The sequence below is a fragment of the Nycticebus coucang genome, chromosome 6 (assembly GCF_027406575.1).
Source record: "Nycticebus coucang isolate mNycCou1 chromosome 6, mNycCou1.pri, whole genome shotgun sequence".
Classification (NCBI taxonomy): domain Eukaryota; kingdom Metazoa; phylum Chordata; class Mammalia; order Primates; family Lorisidae; genus Nycticebus; species Nycticebus coucang.
In genome coordinates this window covers 65,016,324-65,028,351 of record NC_069785.1, presented here as the reverse complement: position 1 = coordinate 65,028,351, position 12,028 = coordinate 65,016,324, and the positions used below count along the sequence as shown (strand labels likewise).

Below are 12,028 nucleotides of genomic sequence, written 5' to 3'. Positions count from 1 at the left end.
TTAGACGGATTGAACACACGCGACCACTTGCCGGTTTTCCACTGTTTTAGTCCTCCTCTTGGGGTCCAGAAGTCTCTCGCTGACTCCCTGTATCCTCTCAGGGGTGATGATAGGCAGATCCCACCAGCCAGAGATGCCTGGAGTCCTATATCCCCAGACTCACGGTGCCCAGATGCAAGGAAGCTGTTACTTGGTTGCCATCTTGCTCCGCCCCCCAATAACCACCTTTCTAACCTGTTTCTATGTATTTGAGGTTTTTAAGATTGCACCTGTAAGTGAAATCATTCAGGATTATTTGGGTGTATGGTTTAAGGACAGAATGTCCTCTGGGCTCACCCATGTTACTACAAATAGCAGTATTTCCTTTTTAAAGGCTAAATAATATTCCATTGCATACATAATAAAACCTCATGTTCTTATGTACAATTTAAGCTGCCTCTACATCTAATTCCAAAAAAAAAAGTCCCAAGGATGTCCCCTCATTTGTGAGAGCTGAGGGCATTGATGGGAACATATAAACCAAGCGATGAAGTATCCACCCAGCGGAGGCTGGAGGGACGAGAACAAGAAGATAGAGAGATCCCAATAGGGGCAGCGTCACCCAAAGACACTGGAAAATCCGGGGTCCTGACTCCAACCTCTATGTTCAATTTTCAAATGATTAATAACACCACCTCAAATTTGGGATCACATAAAGGTCTCAAAATGTGTTCCCAGGAGCAGCAGCACCTAGGCCTATGTTAGGATAGCCAAGTTTGGGCCTGATACACTGGCTCATGCCTACAATCTCAGTACTCTGGGAGGCCAAAGAGGCAGGATTGTTTGAGGGCAGAAGTTTGAAACTAGCCTAGGTAACAGAGTGAGACCAGTCTCTACAACAAAATTAAAAAAAAAAAAAAAAAAAGTCAGGTGTGGCGGTACACATCTGTAGTGACAGCTGCTTGGGAGGCTGAGGCAGAAATATTGCTTCACTTGAGCCTGGAGTTCAAGGATGCAGTGAGCTATGACCACACCATGGCCATCCAGCCCAGGCAACAGAGGGAGATTCTGTCTCTAAACAAACAAACAAAAAAAACCCCAAACAAAAAAGAAATGCCAATTTTCAGGCTTCACCCCAAACCTGCTGAATAAGAGGCTCTGGAGTTGAAGCCCAGCAATCACTGTTTTACCAAGCTCTCCAGACTTGCAGTCCCCAAACTTTGGGCTGTGGATCACTACCCAGTCCGTGGCCTGCTAGGAGCCGGGTCACACAGTAGGCGGTGAGCAGCACAGAGTAAGTGGAGCTTCATTAGTATTTATAGCTGCTCCTCCATCACTTGCGTCACCGTGTGAGCTCCACCTCCTATCAGATCCACAGCAGCGTCAGATTCTCACAGGAGCCTGAACTCTACTGTAATCTGTGCATGAAAGGGACCAAGGTTGGGTGTTCCTTATGATGCTATAACCCTGTTGATCTGAGGTGGAAAGGTAATGCTCTGGAATCATCCTGACATCATATCCTGCCCACCCCCACCCCACCCTCCACCCCCGGGCCATGGAAACACTGTCCTCCATGAAACCAGTCTCTGGTGCCAAAAATGGTTGGGAACCACTACTCTAGAAGATTCTGATGCAGATTGAGGTTGGAGGCACAGTGGACTGAAAGCTCAAATTCTGGAGTTAGACACACTGAGATTTTAGATTTGAGTCCAGACTCAAAGAGTACTGATTAAGGTCTGGTTAAGTGAGGTGAAGGTGTGAGCAGAAGGGAGGAAGATTGACTGAGTTGGGAAAGGGTTAGGCTAGTTAAAAAAAAGAAGTGGAGAGTGAAGATAGCGCCTGTGTTTGCCCAGTTAGAGGTCTTTGGTTGGAAAGCTCTTGAGTTTGCAAGTAGTGAGGAAGGCAGGTACCAACCTAAGGAGGCTGTGCCAGGAAGAAACAACACAGGTGCCATCAAAAGGTCCCACCTTCCCAAACTGAGAAGACAAGGAACTCTGGGCTGTGAGTTAACACATGATAGGGGCCCTCAGAAATGATACTACAGAAAAGTATGCAAATGGCCTTTTGTTGTCTTTTACTTTTAAATAATGGGAGGTCTAGAAGGGAAGACACAGCTGATAGGAAACATTGAAATACCTGCTTTATAGCTAGTTTGGAAACAGAACCAATAGCCAAATTATTCTGACAAAGGCACACATGTGACCAGCTCCAAAGAAGGAATATGTGTTTGGACAAATGCCAGGTAAAAAACTGACTTAAGAAGTCCTTCTGTATGGAAAGCTTTGCTTGTTGACAGAATTATCACTGAGTTTGTGGGGGGAAATTCCCAAGTCTACTCAATTCTTTTTCAACAAAGATTTACACCCTAGGTTGCTTTATTTTCTCATTAAAATGCTTCTGAGGAATTCCCAAACAGGACAAGGGGGCTGTGGTAACCAAGGATGAGAAAGATTTCTCAGCCTGTGACCTGCCTGCCTATAACCCAACTATTGGACCATTTCTTCCCATAATACACAGAGTAATGGAACCTTTTCATCTGGCTTCCAATGCCTATTAATTTTGTTTTGGCCACATGTTATATATCCAGCTTCAGCAAATACAAGCTTTTATCAATTCAAACCCTGAGTATTGAAACTATCTTTTTAAAATAAATGTTAATTGTAGGAGTTTTCAAATTACAGACTTTGTAACTTATGTACCTATCACCAAGGAGAAATATATGTTAACATGTTACCATATTTGCTTTATGATTGTTAAGCTGTCATGAAAGAAATAGATATTATATAATTATCTGAAGTCCCAAATCCCAGATTTATCTAATGGTAGCTACTTTATCAAAAATAGTTTCCATGGCTATTTTAATGTTCCTGTATCTCCTTGTATCTACAAACGATAATATATCCTGTTTTGATTTGTATGGGGTTTTTTTGTTTGTTTTTTGAGACAGAGTCTCACTCTGTTGCAATGGGTAGCGTGCCGTGGCGTCATCGTAGCTCACAGCAACCTCAAACTCTTGGGCTTGAGCAATCCTCTTGCCTCAGCCTCCCGAGTAGCTGGGACAACAGGCACCAACCACAATGCCTGGCTATTTTTTTTTCTATTTTTAGTAGAGATGAGGTCTCACTCTTGCTCAGACTGGTCTCGAACTTCTGAGCTCAAGCAATCCACTCACCTCAGCCTCCCAGAGTGGTCGATTACAGGTGTGAGCCACCGTGCCCAGCCTGTGTGCGTATTTTTAAATGCAAAGATACATATTCTGAAACATCTTGTTTCCTCTCTAAAGTATGCTGGTGTATTCATATATTTAAATTGATGCCCAGTTGATGGACATGAAATGCTATATTTTTGATTTTGCATTTTTTTGGATTACTTATCAGGTTGAACAACTTTCTGTATTTTTATAAGCCAATTGAGTTTCTTCCTCTTTAAAGTGTTATCGATATCCTGGTGATCTTTTTCTTAGATGATTTCTTTCATTTTTAATATGTCCTGGATATTAATTTGTTCTTACAGTACATTACAAATATGCAAATTTCTTCATCCAATTGAAGCTTTACTCTGAACTTGATGATTTTTGCCTAATAAAGTATTTTAATTTTTTTTTTTTTTTTGTAGAGACAGAGTCTCACTTTATCACCCTCGGTAGAGTGCCATGGCATCATGCAGCTCACAGCAACCTCCAACTCCTGGGCTTAAGTGATTCTCCTGCCTCGGCCTCCCGAGTAGCTGGGACTACAGGCGCCCGCCACAACGCCCAGCTATTTTTTGGTTTGCAGTTCAGCCGGGGCCGGGTTTGAACCCGCCACCCTCGGTATATGGGGCCGGCGCCCTACCGACTGAGCCACAGGCGCCGCCCAAAGTATTTTAATTTTAATAAATGTAGATTTATCAGTCTTTTTAATTACCGTATCACCCTATCACAATAATACAATGTTTTAATTACTGCATCTTTATAGGAAATTGTGATGGCTGTGTAAATGCACCACATCTCTCCAGTCAGCCTTGGCCATTCTTGAACTTTGACTAGTTCATATTAATTTATAAGAGCTTTATTGAGATATCCATATGGAGAATAGGTTTCTCATTATTAGATAAGTAGGATTTAGATTAGAATCAAGCTAAATCTACAGATAAATTTTGGTAGAACTGCTTTATCTGATATCAAATCTTCCTATCCATTAACATAATAATCCCATTTATTCATATTTGTATGATCTCTTATAAACTTTCCTTATTTTATTGGTTAGCTCTGAGAACTCGCTGGACTGCTTCCTTCCTAGGTAAATTATACTTTTTGTTATTATTATGAAAGGTATTTCCTTTTTTCAATTACATTTTCTATTTGTTATATATGGGAATGCTTAATTGCTATTATATATTGATTTTTCCAGGGATCTTCCTTAAACTCTTATTTATTCTAATAAGCTTCCCTGTTGATTGACTGATTACCTATGTAGATAATCATATCACCTACAACAAATGGAAAGTTTTGTTTTTCCAATCCTGGTATCATTTACCTCCTTTTCTTTCCTTCCTGCACTTGTCAGGATATTCAGTACCATGTTGACAAGCAGCACAGATAGGAGGCACCCTTCCTGATGCTAAAGAGAATGCCTCTATTACCGAACTATTAATCATGACATTCATTATAGATACTTGCTGGGAGACTAGGAAGGTTTCCATGGATTCCTGGTAGGCCACAAAGCCTCTCTTTTTTAAATATCAAGATGGTTTCATTTTATCAAATGCTCCCTAGTAATGAAGACAATCATAGTTCTTTGTTTTTTTAAGCTAAGATGGTAGATTAAATAAATACACTCTCTTAATGTTAAGCCACCAAGCTCAAACATTATCTTCTCTGGGGGGTGCTCCTTGGCCATTCATCCTTAAATGGCAAATTCCTCCCCTCTAAAATACACATACTCCCTATCCCCCTTTTCTGCTTTATTTTTCACCTTTGTGTTCATTCATCATTTACTATATTGTGTCATAATTTAGTTATTACTAATACTTATGTATAATAACTTAGTTATTACTTCTCACCTGCCTCTCTGAACTAGAAGGTAAGTTCCATGAGGGCAGAAATGCTGGCTGTTCTCACTGCTGTATCCCCAGTGCACAACGTGTACCACAGAGAAGGCACTCAGTGAACTGTTTGCTGAATGAATGAATTTTGCACTGCTAGAAGAAACTCCATTTAGCAATAACTTACACCTATAAACAAAAAGGCACACGTCATGCTGGACTGAGTATAACATTTTATTAACTCCTGTGGGGAGGACCTCTAAATGTGGTTTATCCGCTCTCTGTGATCTGTATTCACTTAGCTGTTACAGATCTGCTCATTTATAGGTAAGGTGAGAAGCTTTACTTTCTTGACTGCTTCCCGAAATAACCTGGGCCTAGTTTTTACGTTGTTTGTTTTCTGATCAATGTATTTTACACTGATGAGTCAATTTCTTTCAAGTTGATAGGTCTACTCAGATTTTCTAATTGTTCATTTTGTCTAAATATTTCTGGTTCTAAGTTTTCATCACATTCTGTTACGTTTTTTAAAATCTCTACCTGTAGGTCTGCTGCATTTTCATTACTAATATTTTAGCCTTTTCTTCTTTGGTTTTTCTTAATCAAATCTCCCCAGGCTTACCTAACTTTATTTTTTTCAAAGAACCAGCTTTGGGTTTTAGTGATTCCCTGCAGTTTCCTTTTTTACTTTCTCTTAAATATTTTCTTTCTCCTATTTGATCTTGTTCTACTGAGAGAGGTATGTTAAATCATTCATTGAGGGAGGTATATGAAATTACTCCACTGAAATTATATATCTGATATTTTTATAATACTGTTTATTTCCCCTTTATATACATTTAAGGCAATGTTAGGTGCAAACGCAGTTTCACACTTATTTAATATCCTGGAGAATTTGTCCTTCTATCTTTATAACAATCTTCTTTACCTCTGTTTATGTTTTGTTTGCCTTAAACTCTACTTTGCATGACATTAAATATAATTTCTCTAGCTTTAACTAATGCATTTTCCATGCATTTACTTCCACTTTTCTCTGTCCTTACATTTTCAATGTGTCTTTTAGAAACAGCACAGATCTGTATGTTTAAAAACTTCTATCAGATGTGAGAACCTCTTTATTAACCACTAAGTTTTATTTATTTGTATTTGGTATGATGCCTAATATATTTAGAAGATTTATTGTATCTTATTTTGTGCATTCTATTTACCACACTTTTTTCGCTTTGTTTCCATAACCCACCCTGCACAATTCCTATTGTAATGGTCAACTGCCCACATTTCTGCCCTGCCTCTACCACACTGATTGGTTTAGAAATTACACAGTCTATTTCTTTTTGTTTTGACCAGGAATTAAAACTGTGTTAAAGAACTTATAAGTCTGGTTTCTTTCATTGTTCCCAAATATATTCTATTTCTATTCTCTTAGGCTACCTTCAATTTTCCCCCCAATAATTTTTCTAAGAGTTACCTTCAATTTTGCCACATGTATCTAATTGGAGGTCTAAGTTTATCAGCAACTGTAATTCTCTCTGATGCAGTCCACAGAAAGCTTTCACTCTGATTACTTTCTAAAGTTTTCCAAGATATTTTTAAAGGTCTTGAAATCAGTCACTATTGTAATTTATTTTGTTGTTGCTGTCTTAAGAGTGAATGCTTTAGATTTACCTTCTATTTTGTCAATTTCTTTGATCAACATTGCTTTACATACGATACTCTTTTCAAACTTCTGGTAACCATTTATACTAGGCCCCAGAGCCTGCAAGGCAACCTGACTTCATGAACTTGACATGCTGCATTTAAAGCACAATTAAGAGGTTGGACTTAAGAGCAAAGTTCTGACTCCCAATAGTACCATTTCTATGTTTATTTATTTACCATATATGCAGTAGTAGACTCCAAAACAGCAAATAATTGGTATATAATATTTCTCTTGTATCTTCTCTATACCCGACACAATGGAACACATACTAAGTCCTCAATGAGTTAACAGCATACATTATGTTTTCTGCAAGCATTTTTGAAACACAAAAGAACATAAAGCAAATAATTGATTCCTAGGTCCTATGTCATTTTTACTTCATGCACCAACAAAATGTCCCTTTCTGAGACTTTTGAAGATGACCCAAGGAAAACCATCATGTGAGTAAAAATGTAGTAGACTGAGTTTGGAAGACCTGACTTTCTTCTGGCTTCTAGCTCTTTGCGGTTCTGTGCTTTTCCTGTCTCTCTCTAGTACCTATTTTTTCCATTAAAAGAATAGATGGGATATATTAAATAGTCTCTGATTTTTCATCATTCTAAATGAGGACCTTCACTAAAGTGGTACTGAATCCAGAAATTACGGAGAGTCTGAAGAAAGCTCAAAAATAATCTCATAAAAAATGTCTGTATTATGCTAACTTTGAGCAAAAATGGTAAGCGAGCTTCCAAAAATCAAAAGCTTTGCACCTGTTAAACACATCCCCACATACCTGATTCAGAAACCGAGTAACTGAAATTTCTGGTGGCTGTATCTTCAACCTGTCTCTGTCAAAAGTCCAATCTTCTCACTTTTTTTTTTTAACCCATGCATTATTCAAGCAGATAGCACACATGCCAGCTAGATGGGGAAAGACATAAAGGCTGCAAAACGGAGCCCTGCCAGCCCCCAGGGACAGTCCAGGAGAGAACAGGACCCAATATCCAACTTACAAATCGGGGAATGTGGCTTTGCTGTTTTGTTTCAATTAAGAGGGAACTTACATCCTCAGAAAGTTTTACTGTACGCAACTAAATGTCTACACCAAGTGAAAATACCTTAATACCTAAACTAGATCTAGGCTAATTAAAAATAAATCAAATTCATGGGAAAAAATAATTGCCACCAGGCAAAATAAACTTCTTTTAATTCAGAACCTAAGTAAGGGTACACATACCACTAGAGGCATGAGCTTGCTATTAGAAAAAGAAAATTGACTCGTTAACTTTTACTATATCAGATTATTAAGAGAAAAACATTTTCACTGGAGTGTGAGCATGCAGCATTTGACAGAACCATAGCTTGCAGTGCACACTGTTAAGACGGATACTATTCTCTGCTATCAGTTTGTAATCTCAACACAAGCAGTCAGCCTGTCTTAACATTCACCAGGATTTGGTTAATATAACCAATAACTAGGAGAGAGAACAAAGGACCTCGGTAATCACATGTTTCAGCACCTCCCTCATTTTGCTGCATACTCGGAGACCAGTGAAAAGGGCCATTTTGCCTTTCTCTAAAAGTAGGAGTATCTCTGAAAATGAGAGCCCAGGGTTAGAAGTCAGGAGCTATTTACAGAAAACTCTTTGAGGAACTGTGAACAAGCCACTTCTCCTCTCTGTGCTGCTTCCTCCACGTCACATAAAATACCACTTTCTCAATTCACGAGGGGGCCCTGAGAATTCGTTTCCCCTGAGCTCTGGAGAAAAGCAATAACGGCATGGCCAGGGTAGCACCGTCCCCGTGGAGGCCCCGATGCACAGCTCCATCCAGATCTCCTCCCCACCGGAGTCACACTTTACAGCTATGAAAGCCTAACCACAAACATTTCAAGTTTTTGGATCCTCAACCTTCCTTCTATTTTCTCTACTCTAGAAATACCAATGTCATTTCCTCCAAGGCCTAATTAGATCAATATCCGTGGCCATAATCCTCAGGTTTATGACATCAAATGTATCTGAAGGACCAGCTATAAGGCTAGAATGTGGGAATGTGGAAACTACTAAAAGAGCATATGCACTTTGGAAAAGCATCTGAATGGAGAGGCAAGCTTCCCAAGGCTCTGCAGAGGAAGGAAGCCAGAACAGCCAGGCAGAAATGGGCCCTGAGGAACACTTGACCCCATGACTCATTGGGAGAACACAGAACAAAGTCAGTGACAGGAGCTGTTCAGAGCTGTTCTCAGACTCAAGGTCACCATATGGCATATTGTAGAGCAAAGCAAAGCACTACCTTGGGCTCCCAGGGATTAACCAACTCAAGGGTATAAGTTCTTTGGGGATTTTTTTTGTAACAACTCAATTTAGAACAAACAACATATTGGCCAGGCATTCTCTGCCACCAGAAGAAAAGTTGGGTCTTCTTCTTACTCAGGGCCATGTGCAGGTCCTGATTACTTTCCAGCATGGTGAGAGTGGGGTCAAGGGCCAAGGGCCAAGTAAGCCCTTGCATCCTCCTCCCTCGATACACATGGACACAGTACAATGAACGACATCCTCAATACACCCCATGCTGCTGGCTGTCACATACTCCAGAAAAGCTCACGTCCTTTCACTTCCAAGTTGGCCCTCACACCATGACCCAACTTCCAAACCCTATACAAACTGGACTCTAGATGACACCATGACATCGACCCCCGGAGACTCTCTGGAGTGATTTTTATGGTTTATGCCAATGTTTCATCTGCACTAAGAGGAAGTAGAAAGGAAAAAATAAATAAAAGAGTGGAGGGGTAGAGAGCGCAGATAAAGAAAAGGACAATTATTAAAGGAAGAAAAAGACAAAGCCCTTGGAAAAATCCAGATCGAAACAATGGGGAGAACATCCTTAGGCAAACAACAGCCTATGGATGGCTGCAATTGACCTGCTGGGCATTCCCAGGGAACCCAACCTAAAGTCTACATTCTGTGGGGTCAAGATGAACCCACAGGGTCAGCTTACTCTCGAATCTTGAAGTCTGGAGCCAGAAAAAACATCATCACTTTGTAAAAGAGAACCGAAGACTGAATGGGTGGAAAAATAGAACAAGTATTTCACACGCATATCACATTTTTTTTTTTTTTTTTTGAGACAGAGTCTCACTATGTTGCCCTTGATAGACTGCCACAGCAACCTCAAACTCTTGGGCTTAAACGATTCTCTTGCCTCAGCCCCCCAAGTAGCTGGGACTATAGGTGCCCGCTACAACATCTGGATAGTTTTTGTTTGTCACTGTTGTTTAGCAGGCCCTGGCCGGGCTCGAATCTGCCAGCTTCGGTATAGGTGGCCGGTGTCCAACTCACTGAGCACAGGCACCGAGCTTGCACATCACATTTTTAAAGCAATGAAGAATTCTTGAGATTGTAATAAAGACTGTGAATTTTTTTTATTTTTTTTTTTTTAAGACAGAGTCTCAAGCTATCACCCTGAGCTGTCGCATCATAGCTCACAGCAACCTCCAACTCTTGGGCTCAAGTAATCCTCTTGCCTCAGTTTTTCTATTTTTAGTAGAGACGGGGTCTTGCTCTTGTTCAGGCAGATCTTGACCTCATGAGCTCAAGCAATCCACCTGCCTTGGCCTCCCAGAGTGCTGGGATTATAGGCGTGAGCCACCATGCCCGGCAAGACTGTGAATCTTATACGCTGCTGTTCTAAGACAGGGATATGGAGAAATTAAAGATTTAAAAAAATGGTCTAATGCAAAGAAGGAATGTTCTAAAGGGCAGAGGTTAAAGAAGATGGAGGACAGGAGTTCCTCAACTCTACAGACATCCTAGGACAGGCCAGACAACAGCTGGAGGGTGCAACAGACTCTCAGGTACAGAGAAAATCATACATTATCTGAGCTTGGAATGGATGACCCTTACAGTCACCTCAACAATGAATTTCTATTCAATCAAAGAAATTTCAGACTTTCTCTTGCTTTTTTCAAGGTCCACAAATTTTCGGTCATAGACTCAACTGAATAAAAGCTAACATTCTCATCAGTGATTGAAATTAGGGTGTGTATTGTGGGTACCTTGCTCGAATAAACATGTGGAAGAGAAAGAAGATGAGGAGAAGAGGAGAGAAAATGAGCAACAAAAGGTCATTTACTCTAAGAATCCAGGTTTGTGTTTATGTTCCACATGAGGTCCAAATTGTATCTGGGCTTGAAATCCACCAAATTCACAAGCTTTCTCGAAGGAGACAGGGTGAGAGCCATTCAGGATGTCATCCCGAGCCTGAAACACAAGCAGAAGTTACCGCATGAGGCTTGGACTAATGACACCTTCTCTCCACTGACACCTTCCCACACCCGAGCACACACTCTCGTGAAGCAGGGGACATTGCCAGCCAGCCCACAGTGACACAGGCGCAATGCTGCAGGTGACTGAGCACAGCAGAATTAAGAAAGGAAAACAAGTCTTTGCCCCAAATGCCCTGTAGATGGAAAGCATCAGAGGTGTCTGTTACATCAAAAGCATAGCCTGAGGATAATCCGGGAAGGCAGAAGTGATTACGAAAAATGAAGTGGCAAAGGAAAAATCTTATGAAATGATCAGATTCAGAGAGGCTGAATGAGAAATACAATTTACTTTTTACAACCATGAATCATAAAGCTAGCAGAAGGAATGCCTAGAAGTGAAATCAACCCAAACTTCACCGTGACAGCAAGATCAATGTAATATGTAGTATCAGGAGAGAGAAAGGTGGATACACACACATACACAGACAAGAATTCAAGGCTCAAGACATTTAGGGGAAATGACAAGCAAAAGCATGGCCCTAGAGCAGGGAGCTCGATGGTGTCTGAGGTCCTGGTGGGTCTTGATCCCCTGCCACGGCTCTTGGTTCTTTTCCCTCTTCTTTCCGCTTCCCTTTCTCTAGTTCAATGACCCCTCAGAGACTAAGATGGGGGGCTCTGAGCCTTAAACTAACAAGCATCTTCTCATTGCCCTTCTATCTCCCTTTTTCTGGCCTCGCAGCCTTTCCTCTCAGCCCTGCCTCCATCCACTAACTCAAGGGTCAACAGAGAACTCTTCCTCTAAAAGGCCAAATAGTAAACATTTCAGGCCTTGTGGGCCATGCAGCTTCTATCATAACTACTGAACTCTGCCACTGGACAGTGAGAGCAGTTACAGAAAATACACACACAGTTACATAACACATAAAGGGATTTATCAGTGTTATACGTAAATGAGTGAGTTGCAACCCAATAAAACTTTATTTTTGAATACAGGAAGAGGGCATGGCTAAAGTTTGTCAATCCCCACATTACTTTTATGGCAGATAGATAGATTGACAAACAAGTGGAAGGAGAGGAAA

The 12,028-nt window shown here is 40.6% G+C and overlaps 1 protein-coding gene across 1 annotated transcript in view; it reads right to left on the bottom strand.

The window, feature by feature from the left end:
• Positions 1-12,028, bottom strand: part of TLN2 (talin 2) — a 453,366-nt gene that overhangs the window by 170,282 nt on the left and 271,056 nt on the right. Inside the window, exon 9 of the mRNA XM_053594602.1 lies at positions 10,817-10,944. Coding sequence (XP_053450577.1) covers positions 10,817-10,944 — 128 coding nt within the window. The remainder of the gene's footprint in view (positions 1-10,816; positions 10,945-12,028) is intronic.